Here is a 15,581-nt window from a genome sequence, read left to right as displayed (position 1 = left end):
CTCTGTCCCAAAAATAAATAAACGTTGAAAAAAAAATTAAAAAAAATAAATAAAACGTTAAAAAAAAAAGTTAAAAAAAATAAAAACCCATCTTGTACAAGTTGTTTAGTTCCCATAAGCCTTAATGTTTTTGATCTATAAAGTGGGGATGATATTAATACTTACCTCTTGGGGTGGTTGTAAGGATGAAATATACATGAAAGTACAGCTGATAATAAGAGCTCTCAGTAAACATCATCAATTACTCTTCTGTTTCTGCCTAATGAAAGCCTGGTCATCCCTAGATGCGACTTTCTTCCTTCCTGAAGCCTTCTGTAACTTTCTTGTCTCTTGAAAAACATATTGTCTTAGTGTTTTATTTGGTGGTTAGTATGTGTTACCTTATATTACTTTAATGTATGTACACGAGGTAGCTCATCTGCCAAAGTTTGTAAGGCTCTGGAAGGTGCAGGCCAGTGTTCGTACAATTTTTTGTAGTATTCCCAGTGCCTAGCTCTCAATGATGTTTCGTGAATGAATCCCATATTATTTAAAAGAAGACACAAGCATTTCTTTTTGGTTGTTTTGAGTCTAGCAGGTACTTTTATGAAAGAAAAAATTAAACTCTCCAGATATAGAGTCTCACCATTTACTGTTTAATGAAATTAGGCATATTTACGTGGAGATTTTAATTCTCTAAAGGAACAAAAAGCTTAATTTTTGCTGGTCTAAAAAATAAATGAAGGTTTAATTTAGAGTTAAATTAGAGAGTTAGAAAAAGAGATTTTAAAGCAATAAAGTGCATTTTATTTTAATGGTCATTTCAATAATTTTCAAATTTCAGGAGGTATGAACTCTGAAGTTTAACTGGATCAGAGGATGTTGAAATCTTAGTAAAACACAGGATCTGTTGGTTTTTATAAATGAAAGACTTTATAATGATAAAAAGGCTTGTTTTCCTAAATTGTGATCGTTTCTTGTGCAAAATAAATGTGAGTGCTTCTATAACACTCTTAAGGAGTCCTGTATAGGAATCAGGTTTAACTTGAAGTTAATGCTAATAGCGTGAAGTCGGGGTACAGTGAGGAAAGGTAAAAAAAAAAAAAATCTCACATCTGCTGTTACATGTTGTTAACTCCCTCAGCAGACGTTAAATCATTTCAAGTACAATAATAGTGTGGGAGGTAAATTAACTAACCATTAACAATCTTATAAATACACAATTAACATGCCAACATTTATATGACACATTGATGGGGCAGCAGTAATTTTTGATTGGGAGTTTGCAGACCTTGGAGAAGCCTCAGGCTGTTGCTTATTCAGACAAGTTTTCACAGATTGCAGGTGAGGGGGCTTGAAGTCTGTTTGGCAGAGGGAAGTGGGTGTACAGAGTGTTTTGAAAGTCCAGGAAAGGGAATCCTTTAAATCATTGGCTGGACTTGAGCGATTTAAGTCACGTTCAAGACCTATGTCAGGTCCTTAGGGAGTAAAGAAGTATAGAGGGGGCTCATTTGCTTGTGCTGGGGTTATTTAAAGAAGTAGAATATTTCAGGTATGGACTTTGCTTATAGCTGAAGTTGCATAAATCTCTAGGGATTTTAAGAAGATACTTACATCTAACTGGGAATTTAAAGTAAACCTTTCCTCTGTGGTTACAGGTCAACAAGTAAATGATCTTTGAAGTTCCTTTCTTGTGTAAAATTTTGTGATTTTTTTAAAAATTTTTGAACAACCATTATATGCACTACTGTTATATAAATCATAGTTGCACGAGTGGAAGGGAGGCTAAATGTCTATTCTGCATAACGCATTTACTGTATTACATCTTCCACAAAGACCCTTGGGAGAAATTTTTGTAAGGCCCCAGATCCCAAATAACTCAACAACAGGATTTTTTAAAATCTTGTTTATTATGACTGTTGTAATGCTTTGTTCATTTTTGTTTTGAGAGGCTGTATAATGCTTAAGATTCTCAGAATTATTAACTATCTTGGCTTTGGGCAGGTTTTTGATGTGCCTCAGTTTTTTCATCTATAAAATGGAGACAGAAATACTATCTCATAGAATTATTTTTAGAATTATATGAATTAATCCACCTAAAAAGGTAGCTTTAAGTTAAGTTTAGTTACTATGGTTGCTTTTTGCTTCTGGGATTCTGCAGTCTTCCTGTGGCAAATGTACAAGATCTTACAACATTCATCCAGAGTTGCTTATCCTCTGCCACTTTTCTCATCTACTTTTTTACTGTGTTGTATCTTATGTTTTTCTATAAGCCATTGCAAAGAAAATTTGGAGAGTGTGTATAAAGTTATTATTAAAAATAGACTTGTATTTGGGCTCTGGGTTGACAGCTCAGAGCCTGGAGCCTGTTTTGAATTCTGTGTCTCCTTCTCTTTCTGCCCCTCCCCAACTCATACTCTGCCTCTCTCTCTCAAAAATAAATAAACATTTTTTAAAAATTAAAAAAAAATATACTTGATCGGGGGTGCCTGTGTGCCTCAGTCGTTAAGCGTCTGACTTTGACTCAGGTCATGATCTCGTGCTCTGTGGGTTTGAGCCCCACGTTGGGCTCCGTGCAGACAGCTCAGAGCCTGGAGCCTATTTCAGATTCTACGTCTCCCTCTCTCTCTCCCCTCCCCTTCTCGTACTCTGTCTCTCCCGCTCTCAAAAATAAACAAACATTAAAATAAGTTATTTTATTTTAATTTTTAAAAATATTTATTTATCTTTGGGAGAGCATAAGTGGGGAGGGGCAGAGAGAAGGAAACAGAGGATCCGAAGCAGAATGTGCTGACAGGCTGACAGCAGCGAGCTGGATGTGGGGTTTGAACTCACAAATCCGGAGATCATGACCTGAGACAAAGTCAGTTGCTCAACCGACTGAGCCACCCAGGTGCCCCCAAAATTGTTTTTAAAAATAGACTTGTATTAAGACTTGATATCCATTAAAACCTACTAAAATTTTACTTCCCTGTTTAGGGCATGTTCAAAGTTAACACAGGTTGCATGGTCACTAATGAACACAAATGGTTATGTAAAGTGGTAATAGCATCCAAAGTGTGCCTAGAACAATATTTAGCACATAGTAGGAACTTAAAAAGTATTTGTTGAACAAATGAAGTAAGTATAAAGAGAGACCTACCCAGTACGTTAAACATGGTTGTCATTATGGGGCATCTCATGTCCTCCCACTCTGTGTGGATGTCTCTATTGCTTTCATTTTTAGTAAAACAAATCTCTTGTGCTTTGAGGAACCTGGAGTAAAAAGTGGGAGAATCTTAGAAAAGTAGGACATCTTAGGGGAGCAGATCTCCTGGAGCCTGAAATTGTTTATCTAATGGCCCAAAGATATATAAAAAGAACCAGGTATCTCAATCAAGAATTGGTAATATCCAGGGACGGCGTTCAAGGCCCAAAGAAACAGCATTTGCGAACATTTAGAGTAGCATTTCTGAACCATGTTTTGTGAATCTCTTATACATTGATATGCGTTAGTGTTCCTAGATGAAGACATGTTTAGGGATCAGATAAGTTTGAGATTTGGGATATATTGCGTTTCTAGATTCCCCACTTTTAGAGGTTCACAATATACATTAGTAGTTTAAAAGCTTTGAGAAGTCTGGGGCACCTGGCTGCCTCAGTCAGTAGAGCATGCGGCTCATGATTTCAGGGTTGTGAGTTCGAGTGCCCTATTGGGTGTAGAGATTACTTAAATAAACTTAAAAAAAAAAAAGCTTTGAGAAGGCTGTAATTAAACAGCAAGAAGAAAACTTACTTTTGTTTAATGTGACATTTCCTGGACATTTTTTAAAAATGTAAACTGAAAAAATTGTGGTAATACATATAGTATATAACATAAAATTTACTGTTTCAACCATTTTTAAGAGTACAGTTCAGTGGCATGAAGTATATTCACATTGTTGTGCAACCATCACCACCATCAATCTCCCAAACTTTTTATCTTCCTAAACTTATATATACCTTTTAAATATTCCCCATTTTCCTCTCCCTCCAGCCCCTGGCATCCACCATTCTACTTTCTGTCTCTATGAATTTGACTACTCTAGGTACTTCATATGAGTGCAATCATACCATATTTGTCTTTTTGTGACTTTTCTCATTTAGCATGATCTCCTCAGGGTTCACCCATGTTATAGAATATGTCAGAATTTTCTTCCTTTTTAAGGCTGACTAATATCCCATTGTATGTATATACCGCATTTTGTTTATCCATTTTCTACCATGTATTTTTAATGACTATGTAGTATTCTATTGTATGTATTTGCCTTGGCACATCACCACTGATGGATGTGTAAGTTACTTTCAGATTTTCAGTATAACAAACAATCCTGAGATAAATATTTTTGCATAGTTATCTCCTAAGAGCAAATCCTGCAAGTAGGGTTGCCCAAAGGATACTCATTATACTTTGAGAGACATTGCCACATTACCATCTAAAAACTGTCAGTTTACATTCCCTTCTGTGCATGTCAGTTCTCTGAACCCTACCAACATTAGGCTTTAAAAATCTTTGATCTTTGCACAACTGATCAGAGAAAATAACTTGTTTTCATCTGTGTTGGGAATATCTTTGTCTTAGAAATCAAATCTACCTTCAAGTGATAATTTGCTGCTCTTAAGTGATTTAAAACATGTTCTTTTGGTTCTGAAGAGTAGCGTTGGGATAGGTTGCTTAGTGTCCCAAGGTGACAGTTTTGAAGGGCACATTGAAGAGAAGCTCTTGTGTCTGTATTCATAGAAAAAAAGGCATTCCTTTCTGTATGATCACACTACACATGCTCACGTATGACTTACCCCTACTACAAAATTACAGTCCTTGGAAGTCAGACATCAACCGTTACTGAATTTCTGCCGTGTGGAAGATCCTTTATTGCCAGAAGGGATGTGGTGGTGTGGCTCCTGTCCTTGTGGAACTTACAGTCTGAATCCTCAAGTACATGTCATGGGATGTGGAAGGCACGTTTTCCAGGGCAGACTTGTGGGAATTCCCTGTCAGAACTGGTATTGAATAAATATTTGTTGAGCGAATCCTACTTGTACGAAGTCACAGCATACTAAGTATGAAGTAAACTTGCATGAAGTCGTAGTATACTAATAGAGAAGATATCTGCTCCTGTTGGAATATTTTGGGGCCTCTGTACCAGAAGGATAAAGTTAGGGAATTGGTGTGTGCCTTCAGAAGTATTTGCCCATAACTCTTTTCCCATAAGAGGTGATGGAGTAGATCCATTTTCTTAAAAAAAAAAAAAAAGATTCTGTTGAGGGTACTTCAGTACACTTTTGTTGTTTTGCCCTTTGACTTGTCAGTGCCTGTTAAATGTGTGGCTTCTCACCAAAGTCCTTGTTTTTGTAGGGGAAAATTGTTCAATATGAAATTGAAAGCACCTGCCATTCTGCTCGGGCCTCATTGGCTTACCCCCACAGGGGAGACACTGTGCTGGCTACAAGGATGTTTGCAGCTTTGGCCATCTGTGATGCTATGATTTTGTTACAAAACAAATAGTCAAATACTTTATAAGTAATTCCGTGGTTGTATACATCTCTTTGTGGTATCGTAATTACTTTTACAAGTGAAATTTCAGTGTTCCCCTTTAATTTTGTAATGGTTTTCTGATTAAAACACTTAAAATGTTAGGCTGACATTAACATTTCTGAAACTCAGAAATGTGACACTTGGAGAAATCTCCTTGTAAGGATTAGGAAATACAGTAGGGCTGTTTTAGGGTGTAAACTTTTTGATTCAGCGATACCTTACTTTGGCATTTCCCAATAGCCTCGGTGTAATAGAACTACTCCATGAATATATTTGAAGGAAAAAATGAAGATTAGTATAATTCTTTGATTAGAGGTACTCAGTTAAATTTTCTCTTAATCTCAGTATCTTTATTTTTAAGATCTACCAAGTGATACCAGTATAATGTGTTACTAGACAAAAATTTATAAAACCTCAGTCTTTATAATGATTTATTAACTAGATTTCCCCCTTTGTTCCATTTCTAGGAGAAAGAAATGACAAGAAATCTGGTGTTAGAGGTCTTTCTAAAAATAAATACCTTCTAGGACTGTTCTAGGAACATACTCAATCCAGCTTTCATGTTCCTTGCATCTCATAATAATTTTAAAGGAGGTGGAAGGTGACCCAGGTGACTTGTGGAGTCCTCTGTCAAAAAGGAAGCACACATTTATTTTACGTGCTGTGAACTTACTAAAGAAGGATGAGATGTTGATATATTTTAGGATTATTTTTAACAAGAATTGAAAGCTGAAGTTAGTAGTGATTATTTTTACCATAATCATTATTATTATTAATAGCTACTATTTAATTATGTGTCAGGTGTTCTTTTGAGCACTTTACCTGCATTATCTCTTATATATCCTCTTATCCTTGGGATCCCCATTTTATAAATGAAAAAAGAAAACAGGCTCAGAGGTTAAGTTTCTTTTGACCAGGATCACATAGCTAGCAAGTGACAGGGTTAAGATTTGAACCCAGTCCTGCCTGCGCGTCCTCATCCTAACCAGTGTTCTGTACTACAGTGCTCTCCCCTTATGCTCAGGGGTATGTTCCAAGACCCGCAGCGGATGCCGAAAACCATGGATAGTACCAAACCCTGTAAATACTATTTTTTCTCCTACCCGTACATACCTATGATAAAATTTAATTTTCAAATTAGACATGGTAAGAGACTAGCAGCAATAATAAAACAGATCAATTATAATAATAATAAACTGTAATAAAAGTTACGTGAATGTGGTCTGTCTCTCAGAATACCTTATTGTACTATACTCAACCTTCCTGTGATGTCAGATGATAAAATGCCTATGTGATGTGGGCCGCCTGGGTGGCTTAGTTGGTTAAGCGTCCGACTCTTATTTCGGCGCAGGTCGTGATCTCAGGGTTTGTGGGATTGAGCCCTGTGCCAGGCTCCGTGCTGACAGCATGGAGCTTGTCTGGAATTCCCTCCCCCACCCTCTTTCTCTCTCAAAAACAAACAAAGAAAAAGCCTATGTGATGGTATGAAGCACACTGAATGACATAGGTATTGTGACATAGCGTTAGGCTACTATCATTGATCTCTGACAGTATGTCAGAAGGAGGATCATCTGCTTTTGGGCCAAGTTTGACCACAAGTAACAAACTGCAGAAAATGAAACCACAGATAAGGGGAGACTACCATGTTTTCTTTGCTGAGTATTGGCATTTAATTGAGGAGGTACCATCTTGTTCCCAGAAGAAACATCATTTTAGTTTCAACAGGATTCAGGAAGCAGTTCTTAGAGTGAGGTTTCTAAAATAAGAAATTAATTGAGGGGGGCCACCTGGGTGGCTCAGTCAGTTAAGTGTCTGACTTCTGCTCAGGTTATGATCTCATGGTTCTTGAGTTCAGGCCTCACATCGGGCTCTCTGCTGTCAGCATAGAGCCTGCTTTGGATCCTCTGTTCTGTCCCCCTCTCTCTCTGCCCCTCCCTTACTCATGCTCTCTCTCTTTCTCTTTTTCAAAAATAAACCATTACAAAAAAGAAAAAAAACTAAAAAAATTAAAAAGAAATTAATTTTTGGTAGCAAAGAAGTTCGATTAATAAAGTATTTTTTTATTATTTTATTTCTGTAACCTTTTATTTTTTTCAATTTTTTTTTTTTATAGAGAATGAGCACAAGTGGAGGAGGGGCAGACAGGGGGACAGAGGATCTGAAGCAGGCTTCACGCTCACAGCAGCGGGCCCAATGTAGGGCTCGAACTCACAAACCGAACTGTGAGATCATGATCCGAACTGAAGTTGGACACTCAGCCAACTGAGCCACCCAGGCATCCCTGATAAAGTTTATTTGAAAAGCATAATGTTACCTTAAATCAGAAGAAAGGAAAATGTATTTATTGAAAAAAACTACTTTGGTGGTACATTTTTGCAAAATTCCTAGTAACTCAAAGTATTGTCTGTGTTCTTTTAGTTACCTCACAACCCTATGACAAAGAGGGGGAAATGTAAACTAAAGAAATACAGTTTCGTACCCGAGCTCATAATGTGAGGAAAATACAACTTGTTCTCCCTGACCTTATAAAGTAATGAGAAGACTGCATGGGAATAAAGGGAGAAAGAAAGGCAAATTTATTGTTTTAACAGTAATTATGTGTTTTGAGTGGCCTAAGGAGTCACTGTTATTTGTTTTGCAAGAGAAGAAGCCATTCTCACGGATACCATGGAGATCTCATTGACTAGAGCTGTAGCTCCCAGTGCTTATAAGGATTTCCTTTCAGCTTAGACTTAATCCTTGTAAGCTCCTAGGTGCAGGGATAAATGTTGATTTTCAAGGTAGCATTTTACCACATTGATTTGTTTGAAAAATGATTCAGTCATTTTCTTCCTTATTCTTAAATATTGCTGTGTACATCATGTTTCTAGGGAGGTGAGCACGTGAAACAATATGAAGAGGAGAAAATAGCCTTTTAAGGAGATTGGCCCACAGAAAGGATGGCCTTCTTGGACAATCCAACTATCATTCTAGCTCATATTCGACAGTCACATGTGACCAGTGATGACACAGGAATGTGTGAGATGGTTCTCATTGATCATGATGTTGACCTAGAGAAGATTCATCCTCCTTCAATGCCTGGAGACAGTGGGTCAGAAATTCAGGGAAGCAATGGTGAGACTCAGGGCTATGTATATGCCCAGTCAGTCGATATTACCTCAAGTTGGGACTTTGGTATTAGAAGACGCTCAAATACAGGTAAACATTGCCTTTTAGTCATGTCTTCTGAGCTTTAAATCAGTCAACAATCTTACAGAATAATGCATAATGTTGGAATAGCTTTAATGGGGAAGGTTTCTGTGTGTTAACAGGAACATGCATGTATTACAGTAAGAGCGAGTCTAAACACCATCTCCGTCTTCGTGACTGTGAATGGAGAGTGGCACTGGAATGATGTTATCAGAAGGAAGTAGAAGATGAATAGAGGAAAAAGGTGGCTAGGAGAGGCAGGTTGGATGTTCTCTTTCTAAAAAGTCTTCTTGTAGAGAAGGAAGTGGACTTACTTTGAGTATCTTCACAGAGCAACATTAGTCCCAGTGGGTAGACTACCTAGTGGCAGGTTGCAGGTTGATATAATAAAGAACCTTTAATATAGAAAGCTGACCAGCCACAGAGTACTGCTGCCAGAGCCATATCTTGGCCATGGAAGGATTGTGGGAGGCAAAGGGATGTTGGAGGTAAATAGCTGAATATTTGTTCGGGCTGCTGTTAATAGGAGTTGCTACACTGAGTGTGAGATTAGAAAAGGTGCCCCTGTTTTTGATATGTTCTTTTTATTTTCTTAAGTTGATCTCTACCATTTGATCTTTGTGGTTTGAAAATGCTAAACTTTGGTACATAAATATTTAGTGATTATCTTTTAAAAGCTTATCACTGGCCATGTTCCAGCTTATGTGTTTTGGAAACCTTGCAAAGGGAATGTGATGAACCAAGACCTCTACTTAGATAAATTATTTAGAACATATAATGTAGTTCTAATATGACAGGGTATTCTAGGAGGTGATTTTTTTATTTAGGTCATCAGAAAATATAATCTCCTACTAATCAGTAGCAGTGACCTGCTAACTCCCAGGAAACGTAATGGCAGGAAATGTGGTAGAACATTGAAAAGGTTTACATGTTTATTTTCATGGTCCAAATGTAAAATTCACGTAAAGGAGTACTGCAAGATACAATATACAGTGCAAAGCATGTTAAGGTTTTGGTTCAGAATTCAGCATTCTGTGACATCTACAAAGAATAATTTGCTCTCATGATGAAAATAATTAATAGCATTTCCCAGTATCTCAAGGAATTTTTATCAAAATAGGATTTGAGTGAAGGTTTGAATATAATTTAGAACCATTGATTCTCAGTTCTCTAGTCGAAACTGACTTCCTTGCAAGTTATTGAGATGATATCTTGTATGACAGGTTGAATGGATTTCAGTAGGAGAATGCTGCTAAATTGAGAGCTTTATGATTATATTACTTTGGCTGTACCCTTCACATTTATTAATTGCAATTGAATGCATTTTCCTCCAGTGGAATTTGGTTAGATACAGTGACATTATCAGATGCTTTTGCCAGCACAGTTTACATTTCTGGCAAGGTTAGTATCAGTGGTAGTTTCCCTATCACAATGCCGAGGCAGGTGTGTATGGTTTCCTGCCTTGAAAGAGAAATTTACTTATTTATTTTTTGTTAGCATTGTGCCAGGATAGGAAGTTGAAGATTAGCCAGATCTCAAGAAATGGCATCAATTATGACTTTCTTTTCCATTGTGGTTTCCATATGCAGCAGTTGTTAATATATGCTGGACAGTATTTCTTTAAGAGATCAATTCACTGATTTTTGAAGGTTGATCAGCCAGTGGTAATATGATCTCACAAATGTAGGATTTTTAGGTGATGCTTTTGTTACTGTTGTTGGAATTTAAGATAGCACTTAGATGCTAATACTTACAATTGTGGGGTGTCCTAGTGACCAAAGGTTTTACTTTTTAATCCTTTCAGCATATCTTAAAATTTTGTATAAGAAAAATTATTCTTTTTAAGGTTTGACTAATGTTACAAAGATACAAATCATTTATTTTACTACCTATAAACTGTTTCAACCCACTGAAGAAAAGCTATGCTAATTTATATAGCTTTGACATTTTATAATTTTCATGATTTTTAGATAAAGGATTTTATATTTAAAACTTTAATAGTCTAGTCTGAGTTCATTTATCTTTAATTTTTGAAACGGGTAGAGTAATTCATAACAGTAATTTTATTCCTGTAATGTAATATTCACTTCAGTTCATTTGTGCATTAAAATTCCTTTAAGACCGTTATTAATGATTTATATAATGAAATGTCATATTAATCACAGAAGTTTTCACATTTTATTATTCTCTTCCATGTTAATACTATCTTTATGATCTCTATTAATGTTTTATATCCTCTAATTTCAATTATAAATCAAGAATATTTTCATGTTTTTGTTGGTATTTGCTTTTCAGGGGTGCCACCTTTAAAATTTTATGACTTTTTCTCTACATATGCAATATAAAACATCTTTATTCATATAAAGGTAGTTAATTATGTCTTTGTTTATAGTAAACTTTCATTGACAAACTTATAGTTATAATATTTCTTTTCAAGCTCAAAGATTAGAACGACTCCGAAAAGAGAGACAAAACCAGATCAAATGCAAAAATATTCAGTGGAAAGAAAGAAATTCTAAGCAATCAGGTAAATGGAAATAATTTTAATTGTTAATTTGAGATTTATATATGTAGTTTATATTATTATATGAGAGCTTTATTTTTAATTCATCTTTTTAAATCCTCTGAGCAGATACCTCTTGTTTTGAGCTTTGAATGCTTTCACTGGGGTGCCTTTGCCCTCTGAAGCTGTGTGTTCATTTAGGTCTTGTGTTTTTGGTCACTCTTCATTCTGGGTCACAGGAATAGATGTGTGCAAGGCACATTTTGTACAAACTCTCATGCCAGTCCCTTGTTCTTAAAGCCAAGGAATACCTATGGTTTGGATGGGCCTCTGGGTTATAGATTTCCTCCTGGCAGTTCCAACCTTGACTTTCTCTTGCCTCATTAGTGACCCCAGTAATAATCTTTTTTGCATATGCTGATTCTTTTCCTTTAGCTTAACAAGCATTATGTTGCGGGTATTACCAGCATTTGTAGTCTGTGTTCATATGGTATATGTATTAAAAAGCTGGCCATATTACATATTTTCAAATCTTCAATCTCAGCAAGAACACCTAAAAAAAAAAGCTATTGAAGTATTTTCTAACGTTTATATCGTGTGTCCTAGACTTTCTTTTTTTCTTCTTTCAAAGTAATGTCTGCACTCTGTTTTCTCTCTTCCAGCACCTACTAACCACCCTGGCATGTAATAGATGTCCACTCAATTTCTGTTGACTGACTCCATTGCTACATAGTATTTATAAAACTAACAATGTTAGTGATTATTGTATTAACATCAGCACCTACCTAGTGCTATTCTAAGCCCTTTACACGCGTTACCTCCAATGTAATGATCTTAAAAGATAGAGATATTGCTGTGGTTGACAGATGAGACAGAGACTCAGTGAGCTTTAACTTGCTAACGTTACAAGGCTAGAAAGCGGTAGTGCCGTGGAACCGTATTTTGTGGATACCACTGTCTGAAGCTAAAGGCCAACCTCTTTCTGCTAAACCACACTGTATAAAGTGGTTATTGCTCTCTCCTGCTGTGGTTGTAAACCCAGGTGTGCTCAGTCGGCATGATTTTCTTAATAGTTGCGTCTAAGTGACAGCTGTGTAAACCAGAAATCTCATTCACTTCTTTCTTATGTCTCATTTCTGTGACTTCTATAGTTCCCATGGAATGTCTATTTAGTTTTGCTCTTAATACTTAAAAAAAAAAATCTCTCCAGGCTGCCCTTTTCTGTTGATCCAGTTAATACTTCTCTCTGTTGTATTTATCAAACTGAAAACCTTTATATTGTTTATCTTGTTCACTTTTTTCAAATTTTTCATATATCTTGATGCTTTTTCTGTTAATTTCTTCTTAATGAGTATAGAGCCAGTTTATCTAAACTCATCTTTCCAGGTACCCTCTGTTTTGCTTTCTTTGCTTCCTTATCTTAAAACAATTACAAATAAAAAATAGGATGAATAGAGTACCTCAGATATAACAGCATTAATCCCCTTTGCAATGTGAGAAATAAATTCTTCAACTTAAATTTTGATACATCTACTAATCAGACACATCTAATAAATTTCGATACATTTCCCACTCGTTCCTTAAAGTCTAATCCACTTTAACTTCTGTTCAGTGTTTCACAGAATGTGCTGGATTGGGGCGCCTGAGTGGCTCAGTTGGTTAAGCATCTGACTTCAACTCAGGTCATGATCCCATGGTTCGTGGGTTTGAGCCCTGCATCGGGCCCTGTGCTGACTGCATGAAGCCTGCTTGGAATTCTCTCTCCCTCCCTTACTCTCTGCCCGTCCCCCACTCGTGCTCATGCACGTGTTCTCTCTCTCAAATAAATATTAAAAAAAAAAATGTGCTGGAGAAATAGTCTCCTTTTTGCTTTCATTTGGAGCCATACCATTCATTATTTGTGTATACTTCTCTCTCCCTCATTTTCCATCTCTCTTATTTCTGTCTCTCACAGATTTCAGTAATTGACCCTGTGATCTTATTGCTGAAAAAGTTCCTTCTTAATATACCTGGCCACTCTCTGAAATGTTGACCTTGCTTCTGGCCAGGCCAGTGAACTTTGTCAGTGCACAGAGGAATGAATGGTCTTGAATTCTCTGTTCATGTGGGTTCCACCATTACCACAGGTTGACACTCTGGGTGTCCTGAAATGTGTTAGAAAAGTGGAGCCAGCAGTCCATTACACAGCTACCTGGCAAACTGAGCAGCTACTCTGTTTTCACACATTTCTCAAGCACATACTCTTTTTTTTTTTTTTTGGCAAGGAATGCCACAGCCAGATCTTTTTAATCTTAATTGGGAATTTTGGTTAGGTAATCATTTATTCATTCCCTCATTCTTTATCTGCTGTTTACATTTTGTTAAAATCCTTTCGTGTTTTTCTTATCTTTGTTTTATTTTATTCCCTACTAGAAGAATCATTATTATGAATATGATGACCTCCCCTGGAATGTTTTTCTTCCACGGTTATTCTGTCTGAATCCAGTCCATCCTTTAATACAGCAGAAATGCAGCCTTTTCATTGAAGAGTTGGTAGAGATCTGAGAAGCCTTCTGGTCCATACCCTGAAGTTCTTTATGAACTTTGTATATATACTTTATGTGCCCTGAGACCACATGATAAATGGAATACCTTAGACTAAGATCCTTGTAGTATTTCTGTAGCCAGAACTGTATGGATAAATGTGAAGATGGTTATTGGAAGATGGCTTTGTCAGGAACAGTGTCAAATCAAGCCTCGGTATTTTAAATTTTATTGTTTAAAAAAATTTTTTTTTAAATGTTTTATTTATTTTTGAGAGAGAGACAGAGCATGGATGGGGGTGGGGGCAGAGAGAGGGGGAGACACGGAATTTGAAGCAGGCTCCAGGCCCTGAACTTCAGCACAGAGCCTGATGCGGGGCTTGAACTCACCAGTTGTGAGATCATGACCTGAGCCCAAGTCGACCGCTTAACTGACTGAGCCACCCAGGCGCCCCTTAATTTTATTGTTTTAAAATGGTGTTGGTATATTCTTTATAAAATGTATTATTACCCTTATTCACTGACTCATTTAACAAACATTTCTTTCATACCTTCTCTGTGCATCTTAACTCTATGCTAGGTGCTTGGAGGAATATGCGACTCTTGTCCTCAAGAAGTTTGAAGTCTAATGGGAAGACAAAGGCATTTACACATAAAGTCAAATAGTAACTCAAAAACAATGTAGTGTAAATCAGTTATTTATGAATATTCCTGAAGTTTTCTTTATGTAACTTCTAGTACTGATTTCTTAAAACAACAGTTTGCAGATATAGTGGCTGTATAAAAATCAGAAATACATCTAAAAGTGCATGTTATAATGGCTTCTGCATAAATTTCTAGCCATATATGTGGAATTCCTGATTCAGAAGATAGGGATTGGGGTCCGTCTATATTTTTCAGAAGCTCCCTGGGTGATTCTTATGAGTAACCATTACTGGGAATCGCTGGTATATAATATGCCAGCCGCTAAGTTTGCTTCATCTTAACACAAATCCAGCAAATTAGCTATTACTATTTCTGTGTTATATGTGAGAAAACTGGACCCCGGAGGCTAAGTAACTTTTTCACATTACTTACTTACAAATAGTAAATGTCAAAGCCAGAATTCTCCTGGCCAGTCTGACCCCAAAGACTATAATCTTCTTGCTGCCTCCTGTTCTCTCCAGTACTGTTGGCAGAAAGGAGCTGCTCTGGAGCTTTGGGTGTTGAGGATTCCCTGTTCCCTTGTTCCTTTCCTCCTCTGTGTCAGCGATGGCCAACGTTCAGGAAAGTTTTATTAAAAGAAAATGTTGTTATAGGAAATCTGAAGCAAAATATGAAAATGAAAATAAGCTACCAATAGTCTCATATTTGGAGGAATTGCTGTTAACATTTTGATGTATTTATTCTAGATTCTGTTTATATAAGTATATATATTTTAAATATTCTAAACATACATCTTATCTTTTTTGTATTTTTTTGTATGTACAAGTAGTACATAAATGCACCGTTTTGTCTTCTTGTCTCCATGGTGTTCCTGCACTTTCACATTTATTAAGGTTATTTCCAGATGTTTTGCATTTTGTGTTGCCCTTGTAATTAGCATCCTCTTCCCCGTAACTTTCTTACTGCTCTTGTGAAGAAATCTGTTGTTTTTATATATCCGTTTTGTATCCAGCCACTCACTGAATCCTTAGAAGTTCTGATACGCATTACCATCTTCCTGAAGGCTATAGTATGTGCTTTCTCATAAGACTGATGGTAATTACATTTCTGGGCTATTGTGTTTTCAGTTCCCTGTTTGTTGGGGACTTCCAACTGTTTCTAGTGGTTAGAACTCTTCAGCTGCAAATGA

General features: G+C 36.6%; 1 protein-coding gene across 14 annotated transcripts in view; it reads left to right on the top strand.

The window, feature by feature from the left end:
* MAPKAP1 (MAPK associated protein 1) overlaps nt 1–15,581 on the top strand; it is a 246,546-nt gene that overhangs the window by 22,123 nt on the left and 208,842 nt on the right. For 11 of the 14 annotated variants that reach the window (XM_043565341.1, XM_043565346.1, XM_043565347.1 and 8 more), the window contains 2 exons: nt 8,404–8,731; nt 11,160–11,249. The exons of 1 other annotated variant lie outside the window; for it this stretch is intronic. In XM_043565341.1, the coding sequence (XP_043421276.1) occupies nt 8,473–8,731; nt 11,160–11,249 (349 nt within the window). In that variant the 5' untranslated portion in view covers nt 8,404–8,472. The remainder of the gene's footprint in view (nt 1–8,403; nt 8,732–11,159; nt 11,250–15,581) is intronic. 2 more of the 14 variants (XM_043565350.1, XM_043565351.1) reach the window with 1 other exon arrangement.

This window comes from Prionailurus bengalensis, chromosome D4 (assembly GCF_016509475.1).
Source record: "Prionailurus bengalensis isolate Pbe53 chromosome D4, Fcat_Pben_1.1_paternal_pri, whole genome shotgun sequence".
NCBI lineage: Eukaryota > Metazoa > Chordata > Mammalia > Carnivora > Felidae > Prionailurus > Prionailurus bengalensis.
Note: the sequence above shows the minus strand (reverse complement) of the source record. Positions and strands in the feature narration are given on the sequence as shown.